The 17295-nt window shown below is 42.1% G+C and overlaps 2 protein-coding genes across 2 annotated transcripts in view; both read right to left on the bottom strand.

The window, feature by feature from the left end:
- C25H1orf216 (chromosome 25 C1orf216 homolog) overlaps window positions 1-1558 on the bottom strand; it is a 4374-nt gene extending 2816 nt beyond the window's left edge. The window contains exon 1 of the mRNA XM_019622733.2: window positions 1512-1558. Within this exon, the coding sequence (XP_019478278.2) occupies window positions 1512-1558 (47 nt within the window). The remainder of the gene's footprint in view (window positions 1-1511) is intronic.
- A 7041-nt stretch (window positions 1559-8599) lies between these two features.
- Window positions 8600-17295, bottom strand: part of PSMB2 (proteasome 20S subunit beta 2) — a 9801-nt gene continuing 1105 nt past the window's right edge. Inside the window, exons 2-7 of the mRNA XM_010723331.3 lie at window positions 17252-17293; window positions 16415-16537; window positions 15700-15770; window positions 11192-11354; window positions 9724-9773; window positions 8600-8841 (exon numbers count right to left, since the gene is read on the bottom strand). Of these exons, the coding sequence (XP_010721633.2) occupies window positions 8734-8841; window positions 9724-9773; window positions 11192-11354; window positions 15700-15770; window positions 16415-16537; window positions 17252-17293 (557 nt within the window). The 3' untranslated portion in view covers window positions 8600-8733. The remainder of the gene's footprint in view (window positions 8842-9723; window positions 9774-11191; window positions 11355-15699; window positions 15771-16414; window positions 16538-17251; window positions 17294-17295) is intronic.

Raw genomic sequence — 17295 nt, 5'->3', positions numbered from 1 at the left:
TTTTCCTTTTTGAAAGATGGACGTTTCTGGTCTTTCTGCCATTAGAAATGGGAATGAAGTTTTGGATACACAAAACCGTAGCATGGACGAGATAGGCTGTGATAACAATAGAAGTTCTGCAGGATTTTGTACTTGCTGTTGTTTCTCTTAATGCTGCAATAGATGTACAACACCCACACCGTAATGTCATTCTCATTACCTTAATAAACCTCTTTTTATTTGAAGAAAGCACCTCCACCGTCTTTGTGAACGAAGGTCCTTCTGCCTCTGTGGCTGAACCTTGAAACAGTTGTGTAGGTTTGGGAAAGGACAAACACCCTCCAGTTCCACAGCTGATATCCATCTGATCAGCACAGCCAACCAAGAGAAAGCTCAGGGAATGGCGTTCCAGGGAAGCAGACGTGGCAATGACACATACAAAACCAAAGAGGGGTTGCTGAGAACGTTTGCAGCCTTTCCAACGCATCTGCTGCTATCACAGCTAGAGAGCAGGCAGCTGGGCACGGGTCTCAGCATAGATTGCCTTGGAATGTTCTCAGAATTCTATCTGTGTCCTCTGGAAGTTGCAGAAGAGGACAGCGATAACAGAAATAAGCCAATAGGTCCCAGAAGGAGACACAGGCTTCCAGAGGGACCCCTGTTTCAGCAAGAAGACTTTATGTGCTCATGTAGTTTGCGGGGATGGCTCTGAGTCAGAAGCCTGCACCCTAAATACTCCCTTCTAAAACTTACGTGGGGATGCACATAAATTGGGAATCAGAGTGGAAATGTCCCATGGTATGAAGCTTACAAAAACAAAAACCTAAATGACAGGCTCCGCAGGTCTGGTTTTGCTCTGGACCTTCCCAAAGGAACAAGGAGAAGCCAGGGAACAGAATGGAAATCCTAGAACCACATTAGACACTTGTCTGCACTTCAAAGCTATTTTGGATAATGCAGGGCGTGAGCTGAAAGCACAGAAGTCATTCCTATATAAAATTATTCCAAAATAGGAGTGGCCTGTTCTGCATCATAATCCATTTTAAACATGGATTACGATAAAGGAGAACGAGGTGCTTTTGTGCTGGAGTGCAGGTTTCCCCCCCCATGGAGCTGCTTAGCATAACTATCCTGAAATAATTCAACACGTAGACATCCCATGGCACACGGTATCAGAGAGCAAACTGCCGTCCGATACATGATGAAAGTGTGTGCACACTAATATTAAAGAGTGAAATACTTCATAATGTAGTCATGTTACGAAAACTTGACTTGGTTAGGGCATTCTTTGAATATCAAGCAACTCTTAGGCACAGCAGCGATGAGCAATCCAGGCAGAGAATCAGGATATGCCTACAGTAATGACATACCGTGTCCATCAGGCGGAAAAAATACCTCTCTCCTCATTTTCCTCTTTGGGCTCTGCAAGTCTTTTGAATGTTTTATGAGGCGTTTAGCAGTCTGGTGCCTGAAAGGCCAGGATGCCACCAATTACCCCTTAGTGGGAAGGAAGTTTGATGATTTGGATTCACTTGTTGATCTTGCCGCGGATGTTGAGGACTGACAGTGGACATGTCATGTTGGGTCAACATCTGAAGGCACTGAGACTTCCCAAAGGGGCTGAGATTTTGGGCTTTCTGCATGCACACATGCATCCAGGTAGAGCACAGCTTGCAGAGGTTGTGCCAGGCCAGCCCTGTTTGCACATTAATGCTGGAGTTCCCCTCCTGAGGACACTCAAACAAGGCTGTGTCCCGCTGTGTTCTTTGCCTTTACATCCTAAGAGAAAAGGGCTTTTCACACAATTTGGGGCTCCACCCTGCTATAAATTCCCACAGCGATTACAAATCGTGGGAAAATACGTGGGATTGTGTCAAGGAGTAAAAATAGATTCGGGCTCATGGTTTCTACCCTTGTTACAGAGCGCCGTGGAATTCCAATCCTAAAGGGAAGTTAAAAAAAATTTCTTTTTCCAATTAATTTTGAATGGATGACAAGTCCAGGGAAACCACATGGCAATCCATGACAAGTGGAAAAGAGAACATTAACGAGATCTCTTCATTCCTCCACAGTCAGCTATCCCAAGGGTGAACTCTGACTGTGCTGCACCATTAAGACAAACAAGCAGAGGCTGTGCTTTGGCATTCTGCATGGCTTTGGATAAACTAAATAATTACCTTTAAGTAGGCGACCTTAAAAGCAACATAGTAATAATACCTCTCCGTACTAAAACAGCACAATAAACTTTGCTGACCTGTAGTTAATGCATTCTTTCATATATGAGAGAGTTCATTAAGTCCCAAGCTTTACATAGACAGTCCGAGGAGCCACACAACGAGCAAAGGAAGTTTTTCCTGTAAGTGCAACTGAATTGAGACATCCAAAACAAAACCATTTTCCCATCAGGCATTAAAAGAAGTGGTATTTGCAAGGGAGACAAAGTGCTTGCTTGAGAGATTGATTTAGCAGCCTAGACAAATGTGTGCAGCGTCCCACCATTGCCTTAATTATCCTAGCAGACTTCGGGAGAAACAGCCCAAGCCCAGTCATTACACAGAATACGAACACGTTGACCCAGAAGGTATCATTTTGGTCTTCCTGCCCAACCTTCTTCGTAGTGCAAAGAATTCCCACTGTGGCCACCCGAACATCGCTGCGTTTCCAATAGGATACCACAAATAGCAATCAGAATTCCAGGCACTGAATGCACACCCAAGTTTTGACCCTGTAAATGCGGTGCTGCAGCATCCCAATAACCTCCCAAAGGATGCTCCAAATGGCTCCTTTGGGTGTTTTATCCCGACACCTTCAGCTGCTTCCTATTCTATCCCTCCCAGCAAACCAGAAGTTGAAAACATATCCCGGAACTCAGAAGTATTTCCCTTAAGGATAGCTTCGCTTTGGTCACAAGGCCTAAAGCCAAAGATCTGTTAAATGAATGCAACTTTTTTGTGGTGTGAAATGAACTCAGGGAAAGAGCAAGATGTCATTCCAAGAAGCTCAGCAGCACACTCTGATGCTACAGCCTTCTCACCTGATGATCGCTCTGCCTGCACGCAGCTGTGCTGGGTTCCTTCCTGAGTTTTCCACTGTACAAAGCCTGAAACTGACTGAACAACATCCAAAAGGCAGAATTTCCTTGGTCTGACTGTTCTTGAATGACCTGCACTCAACATGAACCACAATCAGCCCACTGTTTTCAGCCCAAACCACATTTTCATGCATTCCATGTGGTTTTATTATCCCTTGCAATAGATACATTTCTGCTAATTCTCCAATGGCATCCAGGATTTACTCACTCTCAAGGGCACTCTGTGAGAAGTAAATCATGCTCTTACTTACGCTGTTACAGATCCGAGCAAAGGGAATCCATAGTTTGTTTCAGACGATTGGTGGCTGGAATACCACACACTTTTATTCTGCTGTTCACAGAGCCTCCTCACACCTTGGAGACATTCCAAAATCTGTGTGGCTCTGTAAGGAGAGAACTTCTATTTCCTGTGCAGACCATATCATCCATGGACATCCCTTTTCTACCAGGTTTACACCTCAGTAATAGGTGGGAAACCCATTCAGCTAGCAGAGCATCTTTCAGAGCATTAGAAAGAATGCTGAATAACAGAGAGAATCTTTAAATTAGGTCTAATCTGGTGAAGTCCAACGGCATAAATGAATATTCCCATTCTAAGTATATACAAACTGGTCATAGTGCCTTTGGATCTGGTGAGCTAAGGAGTAATGCAGCTGAATGCAGTGAGGAAAATAGCTCTGTTCAGATCAGGGCAAAGATTTGCTTTTCTATTAATGCCATGTGTTAATAAGCTTTTTCACAGCTTTTGAACACAAAGAACCTTTTGGTTTAGTTCTCTGCAAATTTTGGAGCCAACACAGAAACCAAAACCGTATGGCTTTACAGCTTCTAAATACATCAGCAGAGGTTAACCTCAAACCTTTAACCAGCTTATGCAAACATCAGAGATGAAGGCAAGCTGACCTCTGGCAGTGTTCACACAACCAGCCTTCCCGGTGTTTCATCAGAGCATGGGCAATAAACACTAAAATAAATATAAAAACACAACCTTAGGAATATCAGACGTACCAGACCAAAGCCTCAGGTGTGCTGGTTTGGAGAGGTTTCCTGTGTGCTTTGAGTGAATACCACAAGACATATGAAATTAGAGCCCAATTTTAATTGTTTTCTTCTTGAAGGTGTCCTCTCAGGGCAACACCACTTTAAGGATGACCATGTAAAAGTGGAAAAAGCAAGTCTGAATCTTAGCATGATATCTTTTAGCCATTGTCTGTAACAGCATTACATGGTGCTGTAGCTTTTCCTCCTTGGCATACTGTTGCCAGTAAAGCACTGCAAGCATCCTCACTTCAAGCACTTGGCAGTAAGCACCAAGAGCAATTTTGCAAGGGAGACTGGTCTGGCACTGCCTGGAAAAAAAAAAACAACTCACAAGAAACTAAAGATGTGCTTATCAGTGCTTGGATTAACAAAAAGAATGGGTTGAGAATGGGTTCCAACCACTCTTTGGCCATTTTGGCAACTCATGAGCTACCAGACTTCACTGCCCTGCTTGCGAAACCAGGGATGATTGTGTTTCACAGGATGATCTTCCAACAACTACAGAAGAGAAAATGCATGTCTTTAAAGGGAAGAGGCAACCCTGCACTCAGCCATTGCTATGCAAGGTATAAATTCACCCTTTCTCCGTAATGCTGAGTTTCTGTGACCACCTGGTGATCTGCACAGAGATGGAGCAGCCAAACAGGTTTGCAAGGAGGAGGTGTGGTGGATGCAAGATCACTGCCCTCTGCTGAATGGAAGAGGCTTCTGAGAGTCCACAAATCATGATGTCTGAATCATCTTTGCCTTCTCTAAGTTAAAGAAAGGAGATGCACTACTTTTGTGGTTGTGCACAAACACCAAAAATACTGATGATCTCAAAGAAATCTCCGTTATGCAACAGGTATTTTACCCAAGTGAAATGCAGTTAGTCAAGCCATTGCTTCAGACAACTGGACTATTTGGTTGCCTTAGAGTTCATTTATAGATCCAAGTTTATACTATACTCACTGGTATTCAGATTATCCACATTTTAGCGTCACCTCTCCATAAGTTTGATCAGCAAAATTTAATTTTGAATAATGCTTTACTGTATTGCACAGGGAGAACAGACTGCCAGTGCCCAAACATCCTTTCCCTTCTCACCATTCCTAAACAGAGGGTTTGCTCTATTCCTTCCACAGCTGTCTTGAGTTAGACTACATGAATAAGCTTATTGGATAACTACCGAATTGCACATTAGCACAGAAACAAAACACTTCAAACGTCACTTTGCATTTTCAAGATAACTATTTTCTTTTTAGTCTGGTCCTCAGCAGATCGTGGGTACTCAGAGGTTCAAACTGATGCAGTCACGAGCACAGAAAACACAATAGAAGGACATGTTTTAATGCCACTACTTTCATTTTCCTCTTTTTAATATCTGCTAAGACAACTTATGTCTGTTTAGTTTGATCAGTGCTCACGTGAGAATTTCCTGCACTTAGTTATGTTGATGGCAGCCTGATAACAACATATGGAACCTCTGGCAAAGGTTAAGGCTCTAAAGAATGTTAAATGGCTCAAAGGATAAACTTTTTACGGGTAGGATAAATTAATTTTTCCTTCACACAGTGCTTGACAAGTAGCAAAGTTAGAGGCAGTCAGAGGCATCCTTAGAGCTCAAACTATTTAATACAGAATATTCTGTCCCTGCTTTAGGCTGGAAAACTGAATCAACCTAACCCGCTGTTATGAACACAGCCCTTTTACCTTTAACAAAGAGGAAAAAATAAAAAGCATCTTCTGACTGTGTAAGGTACACTGCTACTGGGGTCTGCTGGAACAAGCCAACTCCTTCAGCACAGCCCAGACCCAGCACCTACCCTCACATTCCCAGCATCAGCACAGCCCCAAGGCACACAGCTCCGCTCCTTGTAAACCGATCTCATGGCTCCCGAAGAGATGAGCTGGTGCAGTGATCTGTTACACACACACTGCTCAGGAAAAGACCGTCTTTAAACAGGAAACCTAAAAGGAGAAAAAAGTGCCCTGTTAACTCTTTAGGCCCTGAGGCTTTGCCAGTAAAACATATGGTGAGAATTACCAGCCAAAGCAAAGCAGAGCAGCTCAAGGTGGATACGATACCCTGCAAACGTTACCTTGGTTTACAACTTTTATTTTTTTAATATAAAGAACAAAGATACATTAGTAAAAAGCAGGTTTTTTTTTTTTTTGTCCTTGTTCAATTTAGTCCCAAAGGTGAAATAGACAAAAGGTTTTCTTCCCCTTGATGGGAAGCTTAAAACTTTTCCTCTCAACACCCCATGCATTATAATCAAGGAAATGGAAGTCAAATGTTTCTGAATCTAAAGCTCAGCATCACAGCAGACCTTTAAAACATCCCACAAGGTTATATAGCAAAAGCATTACACCTTTCCTTAAAAAGTACAAATTCTTGAGAAATCCACAAAAAAAACTTCCCTCTTTAGAGGCCACAGACAAACCTCACTGCAGACCTATTCTTTTGTTCAACTGCTTTGTCCAAAAAGAAAAGCAAAAAGAAAAAATGGGCTGTATTTGTTCATTTCTAGAGGTTGCTGCTCTGTTGGTTTCTGATGTAACCCCTTGCATCCTCCACTCAATGGGGGATTCAGACCTTGGTCCTTGCCCTCAGGCATAACATATGTTCCACTGCAACCTGAATTCAACGGGGATGTTTGCAATGGAATAATTGTTTTATGTTTATTAATCACCTGCATGCAAATAGGTGCCAATAAAAACACCAGGCAGAGCCTCTGCCAGACTCTAACATGATCTAAAAGCACCGCAGCACAGTTCTGGTGTCTGAAATAATGACTGCCTCCAATAAAGAGGCACTGCAACTTTGATATGCGGTGACAAAAATATCACATCAGCTCACCCTGCAATGGTGAGTTTGAAAAAGAGACAAAAAAAAACCTGCAAAAACATTCAACATCAGTGGTAAAATTAGATATGCTGCATATTAAGCTGAACAACTACGTTAATGCAACATGAAGAGGTGAGATTTCAAAAACAAAAGTAGAACTACTCATGTTAAATGTGACCTGCCAGGAGAAAATCATGCTGAAGACAACTTATGGGTAAGAAAACAAAAATAAAAACTGTTTGAGGTTTAAGACAGTCAATTGCAGTGAAACCTTTCAGAGTTGTATTGGTGGCTTTAAATAAAACTAACTGCAGACAAGAGTACAACAGAAAGAGCTCATAATTAGACTAATTCTGGAAAAAATTAAAAGACTACATAGTCTGATGTGACTTCAGATTTAGATTTAAGGGCAGTGTTAAGAGGCAGGATGAGTAAAAGCACCAGAGCTGCAAGTTTATTCTGTGTCACTGAGTGATGCTCAGCCTCCAGTTCTCACGTGATCAGGAATACAGGAACTCAGGAATACAGGAACACCTGGTTTACAACTGGCAGCTTCCTGAAGAGATAAACATTCTGCATCCACTGAAATGAAGCTCTGCCTACTAACTTCAACAGACTCAGGATTTCAGGGTAAACCCATGCATGGTACCAGCAGCAGTGGTGCCACAGCCACATCCTGAACATCACCTGTACAGAGGATATAAATGCAAGTACCCTAAAAACACAGAGTCAAGCCAAAAAAGCTTAGATGGATTGCTGGTCACCTCTCCCAGGTACACAAACTTAGGTGTTATATCATGTCACACAATATAATCCACATAGAATCTTGTACACATCCTTCTATTTCCAAGATTGTTCTTCTGAACTTAAAATATGCACCCAAAGAGAATGTGAGATAGCTGACCTGCACAGTGTAATTTCAAGCAGGGAATCAGCCTCAATTAGTCTCAATTTCTTCCCATCAGAATCAGTTCTGGGCAGAGCATTAAGGATCAGCCACATGAACATCATTTAAGGCTCCTGCCTACAACCCAGACAATATCAGTGATTTTTCTTACAGAAGGAGCTCCAGCTAGCTGAGAGAATCCAGGGATTTATGAAAAGTGCTGAAATTATTTTTCATAAAACTTGTAGAGACAATTAAGAAAAAACAATCACACAATTGGTAAGTATGTTTAAATAATATAGCTCCAAGCTAACTGCCAGAACATCCCTTCCCAGAATCCAGCTGAGTAAAAAGTGACACTAGCATTTCAAAATCCACTGTTTATTGAAAACCTCTCTTTCCACTTGGATTATATTGAAACCAAGGATAACAAAAGGAAGAATAACAAAAAGAAGTCTTTGAAAGTCAGATTTTTATAACGCAGAGGTAAAGTCCTGTGAAAGATGAAATAGGATGCTGGTATGTTTAGCACAAAGCACTTGCCTGCTGTTTGCTGAGCTTTAATACTCAGCGTGAGGAAGATGACTGCAAATTCTCTTCCAGAAAATATGGTCGTTTTCCCACACATCAGAAAACTTACAGTAAAAACTATCAGAATAAGTGTAGGAGAATCTGAACGTGGCACCACTGCCAACAAATCACATCTCATCTTCATGAATGATGAAGGTAAGGAATTATTTTACTTAAACACTCCCAGGAAGGACCAGTGGAATCAAAAGATGGAACTGGCATAAATGTCAACCTTTATTCAATCTCCCAGCATAGTACACGTCTTGGGTGCTTCAAATGAATATTAAAAAACCAAAAGCTGAACAAAAAAAGACTGCTGAAGAAAGATCTCAGGGGTTAAGACAACGCTTTTAGAAGGGGTACATTGTCCACTTCATGGATGCCATCCTTGTCAATGAATCGGGCATTGAAAGAAGTCAGATTTAAGACGAAGCGTTTCTGAAGCTGTTCAAAAGACAAAGGAGGTAAGATTAATTCACAGCTTAAACAAAAGAGAATAGCATTACTTAAGGGATATGCTGTTGCTCATCAAAATTTCCATCCTGTTCTTGTTGCTAATATTTAATGCCACTAGAACTAGGGGGATTTTCACAGCTCAGGAAACATTTAGTACAATTTTGTTATAATATTATCCATGTTAGACCAGAGATTCAAAGCACAAAAGCCTGTTAGCATGGAAGACATTTAAGGAGGAAGACAGCAGGCTGTAACTCAGGACACAGTGTAGGCATCAAAAAGAATTTAAACAGGACCTCGTTAGAACAAGTCTTCCTAATGTTTCCCTAGTTGTTTCTTCCCAACGATATTAAATTCAATCTCAAAGACAAGGACAGAAAATATTCTCCTTCAATAAAAGCCTTGGAGTCCGAAATGATACGTTTACATTAAAATAGATTATGAACTTTAAGGTCAAATCTTCACCCCAATTAGACTTAGATATCACTTCACAAGCTGCAAGAGAAGTATCTTCTAGTTACGTGTAACACAAGTAACACAGGGATGCTTGCATTACATTCAGAAGCAACATAAAAGAAAGTCAAAGACTGTCTGTATCAATATTATGCTAAGCATGAAAGAAGTAGAAGTAAAGAAAAGCAATTAAGCTTAAAGTTTATGTTCTGGAGGACATGAACCATGCTAAGACAACGCAAGCGCTCACAAATCCTTTTCCTCAGTAGCTATTCCACATCTGGTCAATGTGCATTTATTATCCCTTCTGGCAAAGAGAGCAAACTATGCAACAAGAGGAACAGGAAAATATCAGCAAATGAATGCAAACAAACATTCCTTTCTCAGGATCACAAGGAGCCAAGTTTGGCAACTCACCTCCTCTAGACATTTCTTTAGGAGCTCCACAGCTTCCTCACGTGTGATACCTGAAAGAAAACATCCCCAGATTGATTTAATTAGAGGCCATCTCTCTCAACAGAAACTTTATTAAATTTAAACAACTTTTCAGCTGAGCACCAAAAGCTCTACTTCCCAGCTCACAGAAAACACTTTCCAGATGTACTGAGGACGCCCTGAGCTGAAGCACTCACACTGCAACAAGCCATTGAGAATCGATTTGTTCCACTGAATGGGAAGCATGACGGAATTTTGCCTCCCATGGCCAGGGAGCAGGCTTTGGAGGAGTCCAGCCTCCCCTCTCCCCTCAAGTTTATTACAGTTTTAAATCAGCTCCATCTGTCCACAGCCGGCTGCAAGTCAGTGACAGTAGGCGGAGGTTGGTTTTAGTGCTGTGTTCCCTGCTGGGTATTAGTTTTAATAATGGGAAAGGCACGTGTGTGATGCCCCTGCTATTCTCACACATTAGGATAAAATCCAGCACTGGATAGGGATGGCAAGCCATGACAACCCATTGTCGTTTACTGTTTTTCCTCTTTTCACAAGGAGTGATGAAAATGTGCTACTATCATTTGTAAAGGACGTTGCTAGAAAGCAGCTAAGCTCCGTGGATCTTATTTCTAAAGCTTTTGTTCCTGACTCACATTCACTGTTCAGTTAAAAGAGCCCCCATTAAAATAAAATTGCCATCCTACAGCTGCTTTTCTTGCAGTAGGTAGATGGAAGGATTGCTAAGTGAACAAATTCACTGTGAGAACAAATTCAGCTTTGCACACAGTAAGGAGTAAAGCAGTTTTGTAGTTAAAGTCAAAGATGTCATGAATTACAGTTCCAGCTTTGCACATCTCCTCATCTGATAAACAGGGATGGAGCACAAATCTAAAATTAAGACTTTAGACAGCTACAAGCATACACAATTATAATCAACTACTGTGCCAGCTCATCTTCAGCACCTCAGAGTTCTGAGATAACCTTGCTAGAAAGGAATGTTTTTTCACCCCTATATTTTTGATACACCACAAATGAAACCAATCCAAAACACAGAGCAAAAAGATGGCAGTTGCACTCTGGAGATGGATATTCTGGAATACCCGTGTCATAGCAACAAACAAGTAGAAAATGAAATGCTATTTATTAAAAACTATTAACAGTAAACTGTCTAGAAAAGTCCAATCATGTTCTATGTGAAACTGGAACTTCTTTCACTTGCAGACCACTGTGCTTCAAATAGGAAAATAGTTAGGACTGTCTAGCTTCCCTTGACCCCTTCAGCAAAAGCAGAAGGCAACCTTCAAAGCCACATTTCGGCTAACAGTCAAGTTTAAACCTGCAGCAGCACAGCAGTTGTGAGGGACCAGCTGGCTGTGTACATGCCAAACCCATTCTTGAAGCCTTTCAGTTATGAATCAACAATGGGAGAATTTGTCTCTCTGCAGGCTCCACTTACCTGGCTTGTAATAGCGGTCCAGGATGCTGAGGGTAAGGAATGCACCATATCCATGTGCTGCAAAAGGAGCTTTAGCCAGAGCTGCAAGGTAATCCATGTAATAAAGGGCAGGACCTTCATGGTCGTCGTAGCCAGCCAGGAGAAGGTTGACATGGTAAGGGGTCTGCAAACAGAAATACCACTTTGTTAGAGCAGCCACACACGAGGTTTTGGATCTTAACTGTCACGCAGAATAGCAACACAGCTGCTTTTGCAATTCTTTATGATGCAGTGACTAGCAACTGACATCTACGCTCCTCACAGGAGATGCTGGACTTCAGTATCAGAAAAGATCAAGTCCCCTGGTGTTACAGCATGCAGAACAAAAAAAAAAAAAGTACAATTCTGCCCTTTTTTCTTTAAGATTTCATGGCACATTCCAACAAAATGAAAACTTTAATCACGTTTTCACAAAAAATTCTTTAGTTTCAACATAAAAGTTGATAATTTTTACTGTCAACACAGGAGCACAATGTGAGCATTCTGCAGTCCGTAAGAACTTCTGTTAATTTCATATGCTCTTTTCTCAGTCACGCTGCTGTTAACCAGAGACCATTTTAGCACACATGAAAGCTTATAAACGGTGCAGCGTGAACAGATATATACAGTGTTGCACAGCCTTAATTGGCAATTAATTTTTTATTGCGTGTACCAAACTTAATCTTTACTATTTTGCTAAATTGATCACACAAAGCTCTAAGGAACTGGTTTGTTACCATTTAAAATTGACTAAGATGCTGCAACACTACATCACCACGATGTGCATTAATCTTAAAGCATTTCAGAGTATCTGTAACCAGTAACTGTGCAGCTGTATTCATTTAATTAGGCTGCATTTTATTTGTTCTCCAACATCACACAGGCTGATATTTAAAAGCCGTGACACAAGATCACTCAAATCACTGTGTGACTTTGAATTACCAACACTGGCATATGTGAGACACTCAACAACAAACAAATGGTGTTATACAGACTCCAATCTGTAAGCTATTTTTCAGTTGTATGTTCTCCCACTAAAGGGCTGAGACAACCTCTTAAATGCAAAGAAATTGTTACCCATGCTATCCTATTACTCAAGAAAGGTAGATTTAAATATTAGAATACACGACCTATTTATTACTTCCCTAAGTGAAAATATTCTCATACACCAAGCCTTTCTGTTGAGTTTACACAGGAGGACTCAGTTCACACCCTCAAACAGTGACATTTATGCTCACAGTGCAGTAAGATGCAAACACTCAGAATCCCCTACATGGAACTTAATTGTATTAAGTGAACACTTCTCCATTTCCAAGGCTCTGTTTCAAACTAAACCCATGCCCACTGCCCTAAGCTCTGCAGAGGACTGCTGTGGCTAAAGGGTTACCAAACAACACGGCTGTCACTCCAGGATAAACGCAGCTCCCCCAGATTTGCCATGAGAGGCTGTATTTCCTCACCACAAGTAGCTTTGCACTTTATGCTGTTTGATTTAAAATAACTACAGCAATTAAGGCACGTGTGAAATTCTTCAGAACTTACAGCTGAAGAGAACAGCTGTGATAAATACACCAAACCAACAGGCTCAGGAGGCTGGGCTGCGACAGGCAGCCGTGTGACATCTGGCGGAAGCCAAAGTCACAGCAAGGGGGAGGGAGAAAGGTGGGGAAGCATCCTGCCAAGCGTGGACAAGGAGAAAGGAACTGACAGCCTTTCCTTGGACTCAGGCCAGAGCCTGTCACCTATAATTAAACACAGCGTCACAACCCGACAAGAAGTTGAACTTCAAAGGGTTTCAGGGACGGGGGGGTATTTTTCCTGCTCCCCACCACCACGCACGCTCAATTGTAGGTCTAACATATAACACTGAGTCACCTGCTGAATCAAATGCCGATGTGGAGGCACCACTGGAAGGGGAACTGCAGCACCACTCACCTATTTAAAAGCCAGCAGGCTCCAATGCAGCACCTAGATTTGCCTCACTCACAAACGAAAAACAAGCAGCTCCCTGCAGACACTACTTTAGAGTATAAAGCCCTGCACGAAGGCTGAACATGACTTGCAAGAACACCACAGATCTGACACACGTGCCTACCACCTAGAGCAATATCCTCAGCACTGGGAAAGTAATGTGAGAAATAACTTGTATTATCCACACAACATCCTTATTACAAGACTTTGTGCATCACTGGCTGTGTGAATAGAAGAAAGCTAGCCATTTCCTTCAAAATACAACCTATTTCTACTCCAGCAACAGCTTCATGTCTGCATGCTTTGCTAAAGCTTGAGAGCTTTGCTAAAGCAGCAACCATACTCTAATTAGAATGGTTTCAAAATTTATCAACATAAATGTAACGCTGCACAGATGCCTCACTGTACCAGCTGGTTAACACTGTTTGCTTTCCCCTTCCATTTTTCATGCTTCTGTTTCTACTCAGAAAGTAAAGCTCACAAGTGAAAGCGTTGCCTGACAGCAGACATTTATTCCAGAGAATATTTATTAATAAGGTGTGGAGAACAGCAGGGGAAACAACTTCCTTCAATAGCGTGGAGCAGATTTTAAACTGTGAAACAGTATTATTAAAAAGAACGTGCACTGCAAGGTAACAAAAAGCTAGCAGTGCCATACACACAAACTGTCAGAAATAAAGGTAACCACGCTGGAGAAACTCATATTAGTACTGGCTCATCTGCAAATATAAATGAAATCAAACTAGACAGCATAGGGAAGAACCTAGAACATTGTTATCATCCACATAATTCACTTAAGAGCTTCCAGGAGTCCTACATGCAACTCGAACAGATACACAGAGCTGGTGTTAATCCTTGTATCGCATCAATTAAAAAAAAGGCACAAAAATAGGAAAAAAGTTCTGATGGCAAGGTTTGTACAAACAAATTCTAAATGCACACGAAGTCACGATGTGCTATGTTTAAAGAAAGAGTTCTCAGAACAGAGATCACTGTAGTGTGACAGTGTCAGAGTGCACCACTTGCTCTGGGGCACTGCCATCTGCAACAGCACAGCATTTTGTCTCCAGTAAATAAACACATCTGCCTTTGCCAGTGTCCTCCCCACTGTGCTGCCCATCTGGAGCAGGTGAGCTGGAAGACAAGCAGGGGCTCGGGAAGCAGGAGAGGCACGGGGAAGGATCAGGCCCCAAGGGACGTGGCACAGAAGACAGTGCCACATCATGCCACATGCTGCCAGCTAAGGACGCCAAAACTTCTGCTAAATTACTCTTGTTAGTGGTATTTAAATCAGATTATGAAATGGTTGCTTCTGCACGCAGGCAGGACATTCAGTATTGCCTCACCTGTGTAACACAAGGACCTTGTAATGAATTATTCCACTTGCTCTACAAGCTTGATTAACTTAAAAATTTGATACCTTCAGCTGTCCTCCACATCAGAAAAGAGAACACTGCCATCAGGCTGCTCCTACAGATGAGTTCAATGCACAGCTCTGTGCCTCACTCCACACACGCCTAACCCTCAGCAATAAAGCTGATGCTGGAAGAGGCCTCTATGTGCCCACGTAAAATATGATTTCAAGCCTGTGAAGTAAACTGCTGGAATAAGCACCAACCTCATTTACCCATGTCCAATTCCTGACAGATCTGTTTAACTTCATTTTCAATATCCTCTTTGCTCTTGTTTTGTTTTATGCAACACACTGGGAAGAATGCTAACCAAGTAATTCCTAACCTTGGATCTTTAGAAGTCTGTTTGCCCCTCCTGAAAACATTAGAACATTTTACAAGAAGAATTAAGCCTTTTCTCCTGGGGAAATAACAGATTTATTTCAACATGCGTTACGCCCATTTATCAAATTTGGAAAGCACACATCCAAGGACACTGACTTGCATACAGCCAAACAAGATGAAAGACAAACAGAAGTTCTGACTTCACTGTGCTTCAAAGGGTATCCCAGCATGACAGCTGGAGAATCACTGACAGGATGCATTTATTAGCAATACTTTGAAAAAAAAAATTACCATGAGAAAAATCAGTAATTACAGTTCAGTAACTTGAGAAAAAATATAAAGCTTCGACTTGGATTTCGTGTTTCCTGAAAGCCTCGTGTTGCTGTTTACAAAAGGGACTTGTTTTGCTAAGCACATCAAACAGCTTTGCTCTATTAAATCATTTTCCAAGAAGATTAAACGGATTCAGTGCATTTGCATGAAAACTAACAACCTTATCTCGATGTTAAAGAGGCTTAATTCACTTAGCTGCACTTAGTGTTTGTAACAAAATGTTTGTTAGGCCCAAAAATGAAATTTTAAGACCACAGTTGTATCAGTTATCAACACCCCATAACTTTTCTGAATATGCAAATCAGTATTTACTTTAACAAGAAATTGTTACTTTTCCAAGTGAATTCATACACAAATACAGAAGCCAACACCTATACATCAGACCCTAGTACTTTAAAATGGAAGATTTCTCCCAAAAGTTTTGGCCAAAATCTTTTGCTTATTACTCACTCGACTCCGAAGGTAATCAGCTAGATTTCGGCGTGTGAAGTTTGCAGCTGCAGTAGGAGACAATTCATAACCTGAAGGAGAAATGCATATCTGATTAAAAAAAAATCATATACACAATTAACTCAATGATTTCCCATACTATTTCACAGGTAATTTCATACAGATAATTTCATACAATGACCCGGGTTGCAAAGGAGCACAACGTTCATCCAGTTCCAACCCCCTGCTGTGTGCAGGTCGCCAACCAGCAGCCCAGGCTGCCCAGAGCCACATCCAGCCTGGCCTTGAATGCCTGCAGGGATGGGGAATCCACAGCCTCCTTGGGCAACCTGTTCCAGTGCCTCACCACCCTCTGTGTGAAAAACTTCCTCCTAACATCCAACCTAAACCACTGATTTTGGAAATAATAAGTTAATCCTTTAATATCAAAGTACTACATCATTTAATCTGTTTAATCCCATTTTATTGTGAATGCTACATTACAGAGAAAATCAAGCAAAGAGCCCTCAAAGTCCAGGTAGCTCATAGCCATACAGAGCATTCAAACACACAGCTCGAAAAAGTTAAATACTACAAGCACACGCTGGAATTTCTCAGCCACATACATCAGGAAAGCTGCTAACAGCTGGCATGCAATGGATATCTTCCTTAAACACTGTCACTCGTGTTAAAAGCAGCTTAGTAGAGCTACAGATAAGTAATCTCCCTCACTCACCATTTCGCATTTTGTAGAGCTGAACGTTTTTCTGGATGTATTCTGCAAATTGCACGGTGTCTCCAGCCTCGCCCACACACAGCAGCAAGATCTTTTCGCTCATCTTAAACATTTTATCGTGGTCTAGGCAAAGGAAACAAGGAGATCTGATGTGAAACACAGTTTTAGGCAAAAGCACCACTAGCTGTAAAACTGAGGATTCTACGGAAAATTTATCAATACATCAACTTACAGCTTTTTTGGTAATGTTCTAGAGCACAGGGCTTGGATTAAGGCTGTACACCTTGTGCACATACTCCTAGCCCACGTTACTACAACAACAGGCAGAAAAAGCCATTTTTGAGAACTTCAAAGGCTTGAAAACTCTCCAGGTGTTTTCCCACATCAGGAAGCTAAAAAGATATCGCAGCAATTCACATACCTCGTGTTGCTCTTACTTCCAGTATCCCCTTTTCCCCACGAAACGCCCTTTAACAGGCAGATAGCTCCAACCAAGCCCTTCTCCCTGCCCTCATTATTCCTCTGGAACACCCAACGCAGCCCCACAGCGAGGCCTGGGCCAACAAGCGACGTTTACCTCAAGCCTTAAGCAAACACAACCACCAGCGGGCACGGCAGCTCGGAGTGCCGGCTTTACACAGAACACGCAGCCCTGCGAGACCAGAGCTCCGAGCCGGCAGCCCCTCGCAGGAACCAGACCCGAATTAAAGACCCTCACAGCGTTTCCCCGCGCGGTGCCGCACGTCGCGGGCCTGGGAGCCCCCAGCAGCACAGGTGATCGAGGCCGGGCCCAGCGAGCGGCAACCCGGAACAGCGGCAGCTCCGCTCGGCCCTCACCGTGCTTCATCTGGACGATGCTGGAAGCCGCCACGGTGTCGGCA

The sequence above is a fragment of the Meleagris gallopavo genome, chromosome 25 (genome assembly GCF_000146605.3).
Source record: "Meleagris gallopavo isolate NT-WF06-2002-E0010 breed Aviagen turkey brand Nicholas breeding stock chromosome 25, Turkey_5.1, whole genome shotgun sequence".
In the NCBI taxonomy this organism is placed as follows: Eukaryota; Metazoa; Chordata; class Aves; order Galliformes; family Phasianidae; genus Meleagris; species Meleagris gallopavo.
Note: the sequence above shows the minus strand (reverse complement) of the source record. Positions and strands in the feature narration are given on the sequence as shown.